The sequence below is a fragment of the Engystomops pustulosus genome, chromosome 3 (genome assembly GCF_040894005.1).
Source record: "Engystomops pustulosus chromosome 3, aEngPut4.maternal, whole genome shotgun sequence".
Taxonomy (NCBI): domain Eukaryota; kingdom Metazoa; phylum Chordata; class Amphibia; order Anura; family Leptodactylidae; genus Engystomops; species Engystomops pustulosus.
Window position 1 is genome coordinate 136,465,869 of NC_092413.1, and position 12,830 is coordinate 136,478,698.

At 41.5% G+C, this 12,830-nt stretch overlaps 1 protein-coding gene across 24 annotated transcripts in view; it reads left to right on the forward strand.

Annotated features, from left to right (window-relative positions):
* Positions 1-12,830, forward strand: part of DST (dystonin) — a 385,421-nt gene that overhangs the window by 349,419 nt on the left and 23,172 nt on the right. For all 24 annotated transcript variants that reach the window (XM_072142226.1, XM_072142233.1, XM_072142231.1 and 21 more), the window contains 9 exons: positions 125-226; positions 382-555; positions 1,505-1,660; positions 1,796-1,993; positions 2,721-2,849; positions 3,344-3,514; positions 8,716-8,871; positions 9,014-9,220; positions 9,313-9,432. In XM_072142226.1, coding sequence (XP_071998327.1) covers positions 125-226; positions 382-555; positions 1,505-1,660; positions 1,796-1,993; positions 2,721-2,849; positions 3,344-3,514; positions 8,716-8,871; positions 9,014-9,220; positions 9,313-9,432 — 1,413 coding nt within the window. The remainder of the gene's footprint in view (positions 1-124; positions 227-381; positions 556-1,504; positions 1,661-1,795; positions 1,994-2,720; positions 2,850-3,343; positions 3,515-8,715; positions 8,872-9,013; positions 9,221-9,312; positions 9,433-12,830) is intronic.

Below are 12,830 nucleotides of genomic sequence, written 5' to 3' on the forward strand. Positions count from 1 at the left end.
TCATCTTTGTAGAATTACAAATGCTGCTCTGGACGTCCTGTTTGCTCGCCTCAGTTGTAGAAATATGCTAGTGAATATTTTTTTTTGAGTAATGTCATGGTGTTAAGTGTTTGATCTTTCTTAGGCACTCTTTGACTGGGTAGACATTGCCATGGGAAAAATGGAAACAATGCCACCAATAGGAACAGACCTAGAGACTGTGAAGCAACAGATAGGCGAGCTTAAGGTAATGCGGTAAATAACGTGATTTGTGATCATTATGTCAGTATGATATTTTCGTATATGTAACTGTTCATGATGTTCATGATTTAATGTTGTCATTGATTAGAAATGTTCTCATCTCTGGCTCTTGTCTTATAAGCCACATTTTTTTTGCTGCAGCAATTCAAGACTGAGGCATATCAACAGCAAATAGAGCTGGAAAGATTGAATCACCAAAAAGAATTGTTACTGAAGAAGGTGACAGATGAAAATGATAAGCTAGCTGTTGAAGATTCCTTCAAAGAACTCAAGTATTTATGGCAAGCTCTAGAGGATAAGATTGTTAACAGACAGGTAAAATAGACTTGGTGTTTGTTGACTGAGTACTGTACATAAGGAGCTGTTATGAGCAGTGCATGATGGAGTCAAGAATTCAGCATGTAACAAATACTTTGTAGATGTATGTTGTTTTAGCTTCTCATACATGCAGGAAGACAGTATGGCTCTTTAAGGCTGGGTTCACATCACACATTGACAAATACTAGCAGACAGAGGCACATATGATCTGTATGATCTATGATATGTTCTGTGTATATATGATGTATCCGCGGAAAAAGACAGGGTGGAAAGATGTAGAAAGCTACGTCTTTACACCCTGCTTTGTCCTGCCTAGCTACATAATACGCACAGCGGAGGCAAGAGAAGCCTATGGGGAAAGGATGCAACGCCCCCATCCTTTGTTGAGTGGATGCATCACTCAGCAGGAGGGAGGACACTGGTGATGTCACTGATCATATAAGGACAGTGACATCACTAGGGAAACATTCAGGGGATATGCTGTGTCATATGTTATAGGGACACATCGGGAATCCGCACCACATGTCCTTACAACGTATGTTAAAAAAATGTGATGTGAACCCAGCCTAAGGTAGATATACCTATACCCAAAGCTTTATTTGGCTTCTCTTTGGTATATCCAGTTATCAAATGGAGTATCTGCTTACATTCTTGATCTCCACTCCTTTTAAATGGCCACCCGTTCTTGTGATATAGTAAATGGGTTACTCAGCTGCCAGACCCTCAAACTTATCAGACACTTATTTCCTATTGTATTTAATTTTGGGCACCCCATTAATTCCTGTGGAACTGGTTTGTATCTATTCTAAACTTTATAAAATAAATAAGCAACTTCTGCACTATAGATACAAATAAAATGAGAGCTCGGAGCAATAAATACATGGTGTAATAAATAGATGGTTTTGAAATACTGATTATTATAATGTGTACTATATATTTTATTCAGCACAAATTGGAAGGTGCTCTGTTAGCCTTAGGGCCATTCCAGCATGCCCTGGATGAGTTATTGACATGGATGACCCATACAGAGGAATTGCTAAATGAACAGAGATCCATTGGTGGAGATCCAAAGACTATTGAGATTGAACTTGCCAAGCACCATGTGAGTAACAAGTCATTTATTATTAATGTGCATGATTTCCATGATTCTTCTTTGACTGCGGTAAACTACGAGTGTTGTCAAAAATGCGAAATCAGTAAAACTGGCGATTGCTCCATTTGTTTTTACTCTTTAAAGGTGCTGCAAAATGATGTCCTGGCACACAAGTCCAGTGTAGAAACTGTACAAAAGGCAGGGAATGACTTGATAGACTCCAGTGCTGGAGAAGAAGCCAGTAGTTTGCAAAGCAGATTAGAAGCTTTAAGCCAACGCTGGCAAAATGTCCTGGATAAAACTGAACAGAGGAGGAAACAGCTGGACAGTGCATTATTTCAGGTAAGGGAATTTTCTCACATTTACATTTTTTTTCATAATACTGTTTACCTAATGCTAAAGTCGGATTCTCAAAATAGACATTTATCATCTATCCACAAAATAGTTAATAAATGTTTGATCCACACCTCTGGAACGTGGCTTGGAACCTGCACCGCCCGTTCTTCCTCACTGCATGTCATCAGTGAGTAAGAAAATCTGTGACTGATGGATGTTAGCTGTTATAGTGGAGGGGTCCCCTGTGAGCAGACATTTATTATCTATCCAAAATTGAGGGAACTTGGTACTTAACTATTTTGTACTTTAATTATTTAATATTTTAAGTAATTTATAATGGAAGAAGTGTCTGCATACATTGCTTTTAGTTATTCCCCATTTATAACTCTATTTCTGTTTGAGTTTTCTTATGTTTCCGCTACATTTGATAGATGTGCTGTCCATTCCTTCCTTATACAGGAACAGAAAATAGATTTAGTGTAACTAATGCCCTCTTGTTAAATTATGAACTTGGGATGTCCCCTTTTCTGAAGTTTATTATATTTATAGATAATAGATTTATAGATGTCTGTTTTTACTGTGCCTGCCAAACCATCTCCCAAAACACAAAAAGAGCTTTTTATTCCTCTAATGCGGAAATCTTAATCCAGGAATCGTTGAGTAAGCAGGTAAGGACTGCACAGCATTATATTGCTGACATTTGTTTAATACTTATCTGTGCTGTGACATTTAGGCCCAAGGTTTCCACAATGAAATCGAAGAGATGCATCAATGGCTGTCAGACACTGAGCGTCACTTATTGGCTTCCAAGCCTCTTGGAGGATTACCAGAAACAGCAAAAGAGCAGCTTGACACTCATCTGGTAAGAATCTGCAGTCCAAAATGTTTTGTAGTATGCCTTGCACTGTTTATACATTGATGTTATTTAAATAAAGTCATATATAAACCTGACAAGATGAAACATGGAGAAATGGACTGGAATTGGTGCTATCTGGCGTCAAACAATGATTTATGCTGTTTGGGTTATGAATTACACTGAATCACATTCAACAAAGTATATTGAATATTTTGAAAAATAGTTTGTTGAAATTTGTTTGCTCTTCAAGGTTACATATACATTTGTCAAGTTTTTTCCGAAGACATGACCTATATTTAGATAACGAGCAATTATATAGTTGTAGAAGATGTGGTGCTTAGTGAGTCCTAGGCAAGAGTCAAGTTTTCTAGATGGGAATAGTTTTTTAGATAATTGGTGAAATTGATACCATTTTATTTCAGTGGAAGCAACTTCTTTAAATGTAGTAAAGTGATATATATTTTTTCAAATCAATAATTAATGCTATATGTTTGTGTTAGGAACTGTGCACGGTCTTCGAAACCAAAGAACCTGTATACAAAAGCATAATGCATAAAAGCCAGCAAATGATGCAGAGATGCCCAGATGATCCAGAAGCAAATATGGACCAGGATATTAATAACCTAAAGGAGAAATGGGAATCCGTTGAGATAAAACTTGGTGAAAGGAAAGTAAGTATTAACGTAGGCAGAGAAGGATACTATAGTCATTGTATTTGGTGAATGTAATCTTAAAGGGGTTGAACACTTAACTTCACCTTTTCTGTAATGAGGTGGGGGGGGCAAGTAATCGATACATCTACATTAGAGATGAGCGAGCACTAAAATGCTCGAGTGCTCGTTATTCGAGACAAACTTTTCCTCATGCTCGAGTGCTCGTCTCGAATAACGAGCCCCATTGAAGTCAATGGGAGACTCGAGCATTTTTCAAGGGGACCATGGTTCGTGAATAAAATGTGTTATTTAATTGAAAAAGAATTTCTTCTCATCCCGACAAGTTAGCGGATGTGAAGAACAGTGAAGAATAGAATAAAAACAGTGAACACAGGATCATTTAAGTGAAAAATGCAGTGAAAAACACAGTGAAGAATAGATTGCAGATGTTCGGCACATCTGCTTACTTGTCGGGAGATAAGCTGTCCCGGGATCCGTGCTGCTGCTCCCCGGTGTCTCTGTGCTGCTGCTCCCCGGTGTCTCTGTGCTGCTGCTCCCCGGTGTCTCCATGCTGCTGCTCCCCGGTGTCTCCGTGCTGCCCGATGTGTCCGTGCTGCCCCAGTGTCTCCGTGCTGCCCCAGTGTCTCCGTGCTGCCCCAGTGTCTCTGTTCTGCCCCTGCCTCAATGTCTCCGTGCTGCACGATGTCTCCGTGCTGCCCGATGTCTCCCTGCTGCCGATGTCTCCGTGCTGCCCCAGTGTTTCCATGCTGCCCCAGTGTCATCGTTCTGCCCCGATGTCTCCGTGCTGCCCCAGTGTCTCCATGCTGCCCCAGTGTCTCCGTTCTGCCCCTGCGCCGATGTCTCCGTGCTACCTCAGTGTCTCCGTGCTGCCCTAGTGTCTCCGTTCTGCCCCTGCCCCGATGTCTCCGTGCTGCCCGATGTCTCCGTGCTGCCCCAGTGTCTCCGTGTTGCCCCAGTTTCTCCGTTCTGCCCCAGTTTCTCCGTTCTGCCCCTGCCCCGATGTCTCCGTGCTGCTGTTCCCCTGATGTCTCCGTGCTGCTGCTCCCCGGTGTCTCCGTGCTGCTGCTCCCCGGTGTCTCCGTGCTGCTGCTCCCCGGTGTCTCCGTGCTGCTGCTCCCCCAATGTCTCCGTGCTGCTGTTCCCCCGATGTCTCCATGCTGCTGCTCCCCAGTGTCTCCGTGCTGCTGCTCCCCGGTGTCTCCGTGCTGCTGCTCCCCGGTGTCTCCGTGCTGCTGCTCCCCGGTGTCTCCGTGCTGCTGTTCCGCCGATGTCTCCGTGCTGCTGCTCCCCGGTGTCTCCGTGCTGCTGCTCCCTGGTGTCTCTGTGCTGCTGCTCCCTGGTGTCTCCGTGCTGCTTTCTGGTGTCTCTGTGTGCCCACGGTGTCTCCGTCCTGCTCACCGTGTTCTTCAATGTGTTCTTCACACATATATATTGTTCTTCACATAGTATTTTGTTCGCACCGTTCCGCGCGTATCTCCCGACAAGTAAGCAGATGTGCCGAACATCTGTAATCTATTCTTCACCGTGTTCTTCACTGTGTTTTTCACTTAAATAATCCTATGTTCACTGTGTTCACTGTTTTATTCTATTCTTCACTGTTCTTCACTGTGTTTTTTTAATTGAATGCTCGATCTCGAGCAGGGGAAATACTCGTCCGAGCAACGAGCCGTTTCGAGTACCTTAATTCTCGAACGAGCATCAAGCTCGGACGAGTATACTCGCTCATCTCTTATCTACATCTATTTAAAGTTCTGTACTGCTTTCTTGAAATGTAAAGTAAATAGCAGGAGATGAACCGTCGTGTGATCATAAACTGTCCATGACTTATATCTAATAATAATGATAAAATCATAAGGTTCTGGAAGGAAGATTGGTTATGGACAGTTAGGATCACTTGATCCTAAATCTCCTGCCATTTTATTGCAGGAATGGCAGCAACAAAAAAGACAAGAAAAAGACATTTCTGAACCAGAGACTTTACTTTACATTTGAAATAAGCAGCACAGAACTATAAATACAACAAACATAAAGCAAAGTGGCCAATGCCTTTGTAACCAAGAGACATTGCCTAAATGTCTAGGTCAATTTTTGCAGTTCTGTTCTGCTCTTCTTAAACTTTGGACAAATGAAAATTTTTGCTGCATAAACCAGCACAAACGTAGCACACCAGTTTTGTTTGATTCAGTTAATGCGGGGGGGGGGGCTAGTTGAACTTTTGACCTTAAATTTTTTGTTCATTTGTTCAAAACAAAAGCAGCACAAACAAAAATTTGAGCAGCACAAACCAGCACAAACGTAGCAGAATTGTTCGGCACCAGTTTGGTTTGGTTTGGGCAATGTGGGGGGGCTGGTTGACCTCTGATGACCTCTGGGAACTTTCATTAATATCTTAAAAACGATAGTGGCACAAACGAAAATTTCTGCTGCACAAACCAGCTCAAACATAGCACAAACGTTTGACACCAACTTTGTTTGATTTGAACAAGGTGGGGGCCAACTTCACTCAGGTACTTTGGACCTTCTTCACATTTTTTAAATTGTTTTTTTTTCATGACATGCATGATTTTAACTTGGTAGAATAAATGTATTAATAACATGTTTTTTGTTTATAGAATATTTATTTAATAAGCGGTAAAATTGTATAAACCTTTTCCAACATGTGTTATAAATATGTACAGTGTCAATCTGTCACCCCTTTCCCAGGCTCAGAGACAAATGCAGAGGGTGCATGTACTCTTTCAAAGTGTGTTCTGCAGTGTCTTGTGCATTCTGTCTTCAGCCGAGAGGCTGGAGGGGCGCTCATTCAAACAGTTATATCTCCTGAACTGTCGCACTTAGAATCAAATCTCTGATGAGTGTTTTTCTAGATGACAGAACCAGAGATATCCACTGTTAAATTTAAGCAACTTTAACAGTGGATGTCTCTGGCACCTAGAAACACAATCCTTAAAGGGGAGATTCTCCTCTGTGTTTCTAGGTGCCACAGTTCAGAATATATAACCATTTGAAATTGGCCACTGTCTTGACGTCTATAAACATGCTATCTGCATGAGCAAGGCCGCCACTAGGAATTTTGGGGCCCCTAACTGGAAGATTTTTGTGCCCCCCCCCCACCATGTCCATTCCCACTGTGCCCACTCAGTATATAGATAGCCCGTGCATGTGCCCACTCAGTATATAGATGGCCCCTGCACCTTCCCATTCGGTAAATAGATAGCCCCTGAAAGTGTCCATTGCATTTGCCTGCATGTGCCCTCTCAGTATATAGATAACCCCTTAAGCACTTCCAAAACAGAAAAACAATAATAACTAGTATCAATGTACAAATGTGCACATTATAGTGCAGATAGGCTGCTCACAATGTGCAGTGGCTTCTCAGATAAGGTACAAAACTACCAAAATATAACTAAGAGAACATGAGTGTTGCCACATATACTATAAAATATATAAGTTTATTAGTATCTCATTAAAATGGACAAAGCATAGCAAAAATGGTGCTGGGCAGTAGGTCTATATAATCACTACACAGTGTAGACAAGTAGTATATAAACATTAATAGAGACCAAATACATTCATAAAGTGTGGGTGCCCTTGCATGGGCAGAACCAGTAAACAACTATTACCTTAAATGAAATGGTGGACCATGCTGCCCAGCATCAGCACCAACATGTGTTTCGGGCAGAGGACCTTTGTCATAGATAGCCCCTGCACGTGCCCACTCAGTATATAGATAGCCCCTGTACATACCACTCAGTATATAGATAGCCTCAGTCTCCTGCCAGATGCTCCCCTTTAATGAAATTTCCACCCCAGATGCCCCCCTTTAATGAAATGTCCTGGCAGATGCCCCCATTTAGTGAAATGTCCTGCCAGATTCTTCACCCGCCCTCCCCCCAGTTAATGTAATGTACATAGCAAGGCCCTCCTGAGAAAAAAAAATCTATGCTTACCTTTGGCTTTTTCTCCCTGGCCCCTCAGCTCTGTGTTCTCCTCTTCCGGCCCAGGCAAATAACTTTGACACGGCATTGTCGCGGCCACGTGACGTCTTAGTGTAAGAACCCACAAGGCACATACACCATGACATCACGCGGCCATGACACTGCCTCATGGAGAATTGGGGGGTTTTGGGTACTGTGAGCGCCTCAGGTCCCCCTTTTGACTGGAAAACCGGGGGGGGGGGCCTTGAACACAGGGCCCACTTGACCCCCCATGATGGCTGCCCTTTGCATGGGATAACTGCAAATAGAATCTATATAGCCATTTGTGAAGGGGTTAAACAGTGCTGGAACAAAGTCAAACCTACACACAATCGCCTCATTGAAAGACACCAGAAATTTAGATGATATATGAAACAGAGATAGACTACGATCTCTTAGCATAGGAGCCTGGAGACAGAATATGTTGAATCTTTGTTTTATGAGAAACAGAATTATAACAGATTTTTTCAAGGATATTTCCAAAGCTGTAAATTCTTAGAAAGTTCACTTAATGTGAGAGCTTGATTTTCATCCTTTGTTATCATTAATAGGCGTCTCCCCGTGAAAGAAAGTTCTCAAATTTTAATCCCCTAGTGATGTTTACACACTAAAGATAATTTTTAACCCCTTGCTTTACAATTTTTTTTGATGTTTTAGCTCCTATAACTCAGTGATAGTCAGTGTAAAATTCCAGAGTGTGGGCGGGGACTCTTTAAGCAGACACTTCATGATTCCTGTGTTCTATGTGCTTATAGTATTAGGGCACATGATTTATCTACACTTTTATTTAGCATCTCAACATTCTACTTGTATCTGACACATAGAAAAAGAGAAATGAGACAGATCAGAAATGATGAGATGGATATAGAACACAATGACACTCTTAGCTCTGCCAGCTCACCTACAACATGCAGAGGGTCAGCTCTGCTATATGCCTTCCTCCCAGATAATCTGTCTGTAGCTTCTAAAGTTAGTCTCTGCACACTGCTGCTTGCTGGCAGGAAGTGCCTGTGTCTGAGCTGGTCTGGTAATGGAGGGGGGAGGGGCAGGAAGCAGAGAGCACTGCAGACAGTGTGCAGACAGGAGTAACTATTGAGAAGAACCCAACCATAGTCAGAAGATTTATGATCGGATCCAGGGGCATTATTATTATTTAATATTGTGTTGCTGACCTCTCGAGAAATTATAGCTATTACTTTTAATCATCTTGTTTAACCTCAGGTAAAACTAGAAGAGGCTCTCAACCTGGCCACAGGTTTTCACGATTCTCTTCAAGACTTCATAAACTGGTTAACTCAAGCTGAACAGACTCTCACTATGGCTTCTCCGCCAAGTCTTGTTTTGGACACAGTATTATTTCAAATTGATGAACATAAGGTATGTAGAATATTGTTATTGTAAATCTTTCATGTGAAGATAAGGTTTGGCAAATAACATGGATGATAATGCCCCATGACATTCCATTCAAATTTCTGTATATTCTAAATGTATATACCTTTACATCTCTTTTATATTCTAGGTGTTTGTTACGGAAGTAAATTCACATAAAGATCAGATAATGGAGCTTGATAAAACGGGCACACATTTAAAATATTTTAGCCAAAAACAAGATGTCGTATTGATTAAAAATTTACTGATCAGTGTCCAAAGTCGGTGGGAAAATGTGGTACAGCGTTCACTGGAAAGAGGCCGAGCCCTAGATGATGCCCGCAAGCGGTCAAAACAGGTACGAAGCCTAAGTATATACAATAGGTGGAATTGTGGCACTTATTATTTTTGGATTCTTGTCCAGTTACATCTTTATATTTATTCCCACAGTTCCATGAAGCCTTTACTAAACTTATGGAATGGCTTGAAGAATCTGAAGCATCTTTAGACTCTGAGCTTGAGATTGCTAATGATCCAGACAGGATTAAGACACAGCTGGCACAGCATAAGGTCAGGCATTTCATTGCTTCATCTAACTGCATATGTTGTATTTCTGTCAGATGCTACAGATGTTTTAGAATTAATCAATACAGTTAATTGATTATCATACAATTATGAACAATTTTTCAGGTTTGAAGGGTATCTTATCCAGACTTCGTTCCAGCTACTTACACAGATATTCAATAGCCTTTTTTATTTTTTGCATCTCTGAACAAAGAGCTAATATGACTTATGTTCCAGTCTCATCTGTTCAGGAACAACAAGAAATATATATATATATATATACTAGCTGTAGCTCCCCTTGTTGACTGGGATAGTAAATAACTGCTCTTAGCGAGAACAAAATAGAATAGGTTAACAAAAAATAATTTATATGTATCTATCGACTGTCTCAGACTGTTCTTTCAGTGACTGTCTGCCTGTCGGTTGGCAGTCTCTTTTGGTGACTGTCTGCCTTTCGGCGGCAGTCTCTTTCAGTGACTGTCTGCCTTCAGCAGCAGTCTCTTTCAGTGACTGTTTGAGAGCTCAAGTTTCATTTTTGCACAGCTGTTTATAAAATTACAGCTGATCTCTGATTGGTTTCCATGGGCTTCTGGAACAGTTTTACCTCAGACAATCTCCCCCTATCTCTATCTCTATCCATCTTACCACACATAAGTGTCTTGTAATCATTGCCTATAGTAACCAATCACAGCTCAGAGCTCATATTAATGACCTGTGGCAGAACAGCAACCAATCACGGCTCAGTTTCCAACTGCCACAACAGCAGACAGTGGCTCCTGTAAATGGTGGGTAACAACTGTATTTTGGAAAGCGCGGGGTGAAAATTTTGACTCAAAACCTAGTCTACGACGTTCCCTGAGTCACAGGCAACAACTGCAAAATTTGGTGATTGTAAACGTGACGGTACAGATTCCTTTAACGAACATACATACACAAACACACACACACATACATCAAGCTTTATATATTAGATATATAGTATACAATAACTAATAAAGATAAGTAACTACTGTACTTGATATGGGTTCAATGAGTGACATTTTGAAATGTGAAAAGTTATCAGTGGAGGTGTGATGATTCCAGCATATGTAAATATACACCAAAAAAAGATTAGCTATCTGGTAGAGGACCAAAAAGCTAAGAAAAGCATAGATAAATACCACCGAATACTTGAAAATAAAGAAGGATCAACCCTACAAAGTGTAATAAAATATCATTCTTTATTGAGACATATAAAAACACAAACATCAGAAAACAATACTGAATGGACAACAATGAAGTTTAAAATACATGTGTCCAAAAAATAATCGCCATAGAAGGCATGGGAGGTAGGTGATACAGTCAATACAAAGTAATGGGTCCCATATGGGTATAAGGCTGAGGGACAACAGATGTCACATGGTGGATGTGGTACATAAAAAACACCAATGGAGCACAAGATTAATGACTGAAAGAGAAAACCATACCAGAGAGATGGACCACACGCAAATGACCCTGACACGTGTTTGCTATCGTGCTTTATCAAGGGGAGTCATGATAAAGCGTGATAACCTTTTCTTGGGGCCTGGAGGCAGCCGGGGCTCACTATACCGGAGTGGCTGGCGGTCGCGGCCTAAGCACGCTAGTGTCACGGTGCTTGGTATGGGGACCGGAGGGCTGTCCTACAGCCTGGCAGGTCGCCAGCAGGGGGTGAATGCAAGAAATTAAATGAGGGAGAGGCTGTGGTACTGGTTCTCCCTGGGGAAGCCCTTGGAATCTGTAGTATGTGTCCCTGGTAGATAGATGGGACGCCCTTGATGGTGATACAGCCATAGCAGGGACCAGACTGAGCCAATGTGGTGCATAAATAACTTACAGTTCTTTACTCGAACCAACAGCAGGCAACATGCCAAACGATTCTGTACAAAGACAGTACTGGAGTGATCTTGGAGAGGGAACCTCAGGAGTTGGGTCACCAGCCTGGATGCAGGGGCAGGCTGGGATGTAGCTGTGTCCAATGCTAGAAGCTGCAGCTTTGTCCTGGTTGTCCTGTGTCACTCAGTGTAGAGCTGATAAACTGAGGCCTAGTAGGCCAGTGGTCAGTGCATGTGCTCTGAGTGCTCCCTGTCAGCACTCACTCCTTTAACCGACTAAACTGACTGTTGGCACTCTCCAACCGTCACTTCTCCTCAGTTCCTGGTCATGTGGTCTCTCTCCAATCACACTGCAGTTACAAAGGTGAAACATCATTGGATGACATCAGTAAACAGGTTAACCCATGCCTATCCAAGCAGTATCTACCGCTGCATATTACCTCTTGGTGTACTGAATGTTACAAGGGGCTTATTCGCAACTACTCCTCTGCCATGCGCATTGGCAGGGATATTGCAACTGTATCACCTACCTCCATGCCTTCTATGGTGATTATTTTTTGGACACATGTATTTTAAACCTCATTGTATTACATTCAGTATTGTTTTCTGATGTTTGTGTTTATATATGTCTCAATAAAGAATGATATTTGCTTCTACTTTGGAGGGTTGATCCTTCTTTATTTTCAAGCATATGCCTGCATATGTAAATGTAAACACAGTTTTGTGGCCACTCAACTAACATTAGTGACACTATTGGGTCTGAAATTGTACTTATAGACCATCTTGGGCACAAAAGACTGGAAAATATAGATAAGAAGTAAAAGCACCAAGTTCACTATTCCCCTTACCAACAAACAATGTATAGATAATATATAATAAACATAAAACCTTTAATAGTCAATAAACATGATTTAAACGCAAATAAGATACAAATAAAAATCCATTTATGATGCAAGTAAAAATCCAATTGTGCATATATAAATTAACAATTCCTAGCTATAATGACTACCAAACATGTATATAGGGAAGTCTCTGGTATTGTTTTTTTTATTTGTCTCTCAAAAATACATGTTTCACTCAGTCCATGGTAATTTAATATATGTACACTTTTTTGTCAGATATCTCTTTACTTTTGGTTTCAAATAGTGTATGTTTGTCCAATAAGAATATCTTGGGTGATTTATGTGGTGTGTATATATTACTCACGGCCTGCTGCTTTTTTTGGTATATGAAGCTTGCTGATCCCTGCATATGTGACCCAGTCTCACAGTCTACATTACACATTTAAGCATAGTTCCCAAGCGCCCCAGATTTGGCGGTTGGGAGAATGTGCCGGTTTGTCCCGCTACTCCTGCCTCCACACGTATCACTCTGCTCTTAAACAGAGCTGTGTGGAGATAGCTTCTCCCCTGTCTGGCCCAACCCCCTTTCTTCACCATCTCAGAGCCCTGGGAGAAGAGAAGGAGGACTGCTCCGGGGGAACAAGGGAAAGGTAAGTAACAAAGTTTTTTTTTAATTCCCAGTAATAGGAGGAGGACAGTGGCCACAATA